Consider the following 2,500-nt stretch of genomic DNA (forward strand, 5'->3'; position numbering starts at 1 on the left):
ACACACGCTACTCACCCAAGCTTCTGTAATTTACTTTTTGTAGCTGACAGTCCTGTACAGAGCGACTTCACCCCTGAATCTGTCAGGTTATTGTAGCTGAGATCCAGCTTTCTCAAGGGAGAGTTCAGTGACTGGAGAACTGGGACAAGAGTTACACAGGATTCAGATGAAAGATTGCATCCTGCCAGTCTGTAAAGAAAAATGTTCCTGATTGGTTGGAAAACATGAAATTAAAGATGCTTTGTGACACACACACACACACACACAACTGACCCCAGTTTTTGTAGTTTACAATTTTGACTCATCAGTCCAACACAGAGTTTCTTCACACCTGAATCTGTCAGGTTATTGAAGCTGAGATGCAGCTCTCTCAGGGGTGAGTTCACTGACTGAAGAACGAAGGCCACAGTTACACAGGATTCATATGAGAGATTACAGCCCGCCACTCTATAAACAAAAGTTATGTGGTTAATAAAAACCCATAAAATCACATTTATAAGCTTAAAAAATACATGTCATAAGCTTAAACAAACACATGCATTTGCAGGTGTATTTGCCTGAGAGTAATGTGTAGGCACTAAACCACACACATTCTACAGGCTGTGATATGTCTCTCAAAACAGCGATTAATTTAATAGACTGTAGCATAACTTGTCACTCTAATTTCAACAAAATGTCACATAGCACGGTTTAGTACACATTGTTCGAAATTGTAATTTCATGATGATCCCTAACTTATGTGACAAGAAAAGAGGAAGAAACTGAATGCAAATTCACTAGTGCGATGATTTCTGTAAGTTGATCACTGAGCACTGTATGCACTACAAAAACAGACAATATACCAAACTGTAAAAGGCCAGTAGTTGTGCAATATATTGTTGGATACTGAAATGTAAACCATTTATGTTCATTTTTTTAACTGTATTTTAGTGCGTCAGTGACTATATGTAAACATGTGCATGATGTCTGGACATTCTGATGTACTTTGCCCTTGATGAAACAATGACAGCTCTGCAAACAAAGCTATGTGATGTCTGTTATGGCAAATGGAGGAGGCAAGCAATTTGAAAGACCCCCACCACAGTTCAGATCACTATTGCAGAATCCTGTTTTCACCTTGAGTGAAATTCAAGTAAAGCAAAATAAAAATTACTGCTCATGTCTTTCTCCGCTGTGCAAAAAATGCATCGAATATAATATATATCCTTATATGTAAATCAATTGTTGTATGTATCATTTCACCCCTAGTCACATTGTTTCTGTGTTTAAAAGGCTAGATTCAGCAATATAGAGCAGAGCTTGATCACCCCTAAATCTGGTTATTGTAGCTGAGATTCAGCTCTCTCAGCTTTGAATTCACTGACACACATATTCACTCTCTCTCTCCATCTCTCTTTCTCGCAAACACACAAACATGAAAGGTAAAATGATTCGCCAGCGGGCATCTCTATATCTGCAAAATCTGATACGACATGGGAATATTGTTTGGAAACATTATCAGATTAACTTCCAATTGCATTGTGCACATCTCTCTCTCTCTCTCTCTCTCTCTCTCTCTCTCTCTCTCTCTCTCTTTAATGCTTAATGCTACTCTCTATAAGTCAACGTAAAGGAGAATGTCTTGCCACTCAACTCAAAACACTTTTTCCCCAGAGAAAGTCTGAAAAGAGAAAGTCCACATCGTGCCTCTGCTTTCCTGTTTTCCTTGGTTTAATTTATCAATCAGTGTCCTGTTTCCTTGGTTCAGCCAATTAATCGTTAAAATCACCAGTATTCTGTTTAATTGTTTGCTGATTAAACCACATCTTTAATGCATTGGATCACTGCTCATGTAACAGGATGTGTGTCGTAACAAAACTGCTCCCAGAAGGAGAGATACGCACCCTTAACACAAACACACACACACACACACACACACACACACACACTTCTTACCCTAGTTTCTGCAGTTTACAGTTTGGACTCAACAATTCTACACTGAGCAGTTTGACTCCTGAATCTTTCAGGTTATTGTAGCTGAGATCCAACTCTCTCAGGGATGAGTTCGCTGACTGGAGAACTGACGCCACAGATTCACACGATTCAGATGACAAAATACAGCCCGCTAATCTGAAAGGCAACTTAATACGTTAATATTATATGTTTAATCACAAAGATTAAAATCTAATGAGATGCACATAAGTATGTATGAACACACTGGGTACATACTGCCTCTAATGTCAAAAATAAACCTCAAAGCCAGCTTTTAATGTGACAGTTGATAAACACAGCACAGGAGCTTGGACTGGCTCTTATATCCAAGAGTCTACTTGTCATATTTTTATATCATGTGTCTCTGTCTGAGAAAACTATGCAGAACCTGATTTTTTTTCAGAATGTCAAAGCTGGAGAGGTCGGTAGAATTATGAAAAGCGAAAAGAAAAAAAAATTTTTTTTTACTCTGCTCTCAGTGCATGAGCATGCAGAGTTGCTGGTCTGCTTTTACCAAAATGTCACAGGT

At 38.5% G+C, this 2,500-nt stretch overlaps 1 protein-coding gene across 1 annotated transcript in view; it reads right to left on the reverse strand.

Moving 5' to 3' along the window:
- The window catches only part of LOC115806338 (NACHT, LRR and PYD domains-containing protein 12-like), a 14,553-nt gene that overhangs the window by 3,581 nt on the left and 8,472 nt on the right, over positions 1-2,500 (reverse strand). Inside the window, exons 8-9 of the mRNA XM_030767010.1 lie at positions 1,936-2,109; positions 274-447 (exon numbers count right to left, since the gene is read on the reverse strand). Of these exons, the coding sequence (XP_030622870.1) occupies positions 274-447; positions 1,936-2,109 (348 nt within the window). The remainder of the gene's footprint in view (positions 1-273; positions 448-1,935; positions 2,110-2,500) is intronic.

This window comes from Chanos chanos, chromosome 3, assembly GCF_902362185.1.
Source record: "Chanos chanos chromosome 3, fChaCha1.1, whole genome shotgun sequence".
NCBI lineage: Eukaryota > Metazoa > Chordata > Actinopteri > Gonorynchiformes > Chanidae > Chanos > Chanos chanos.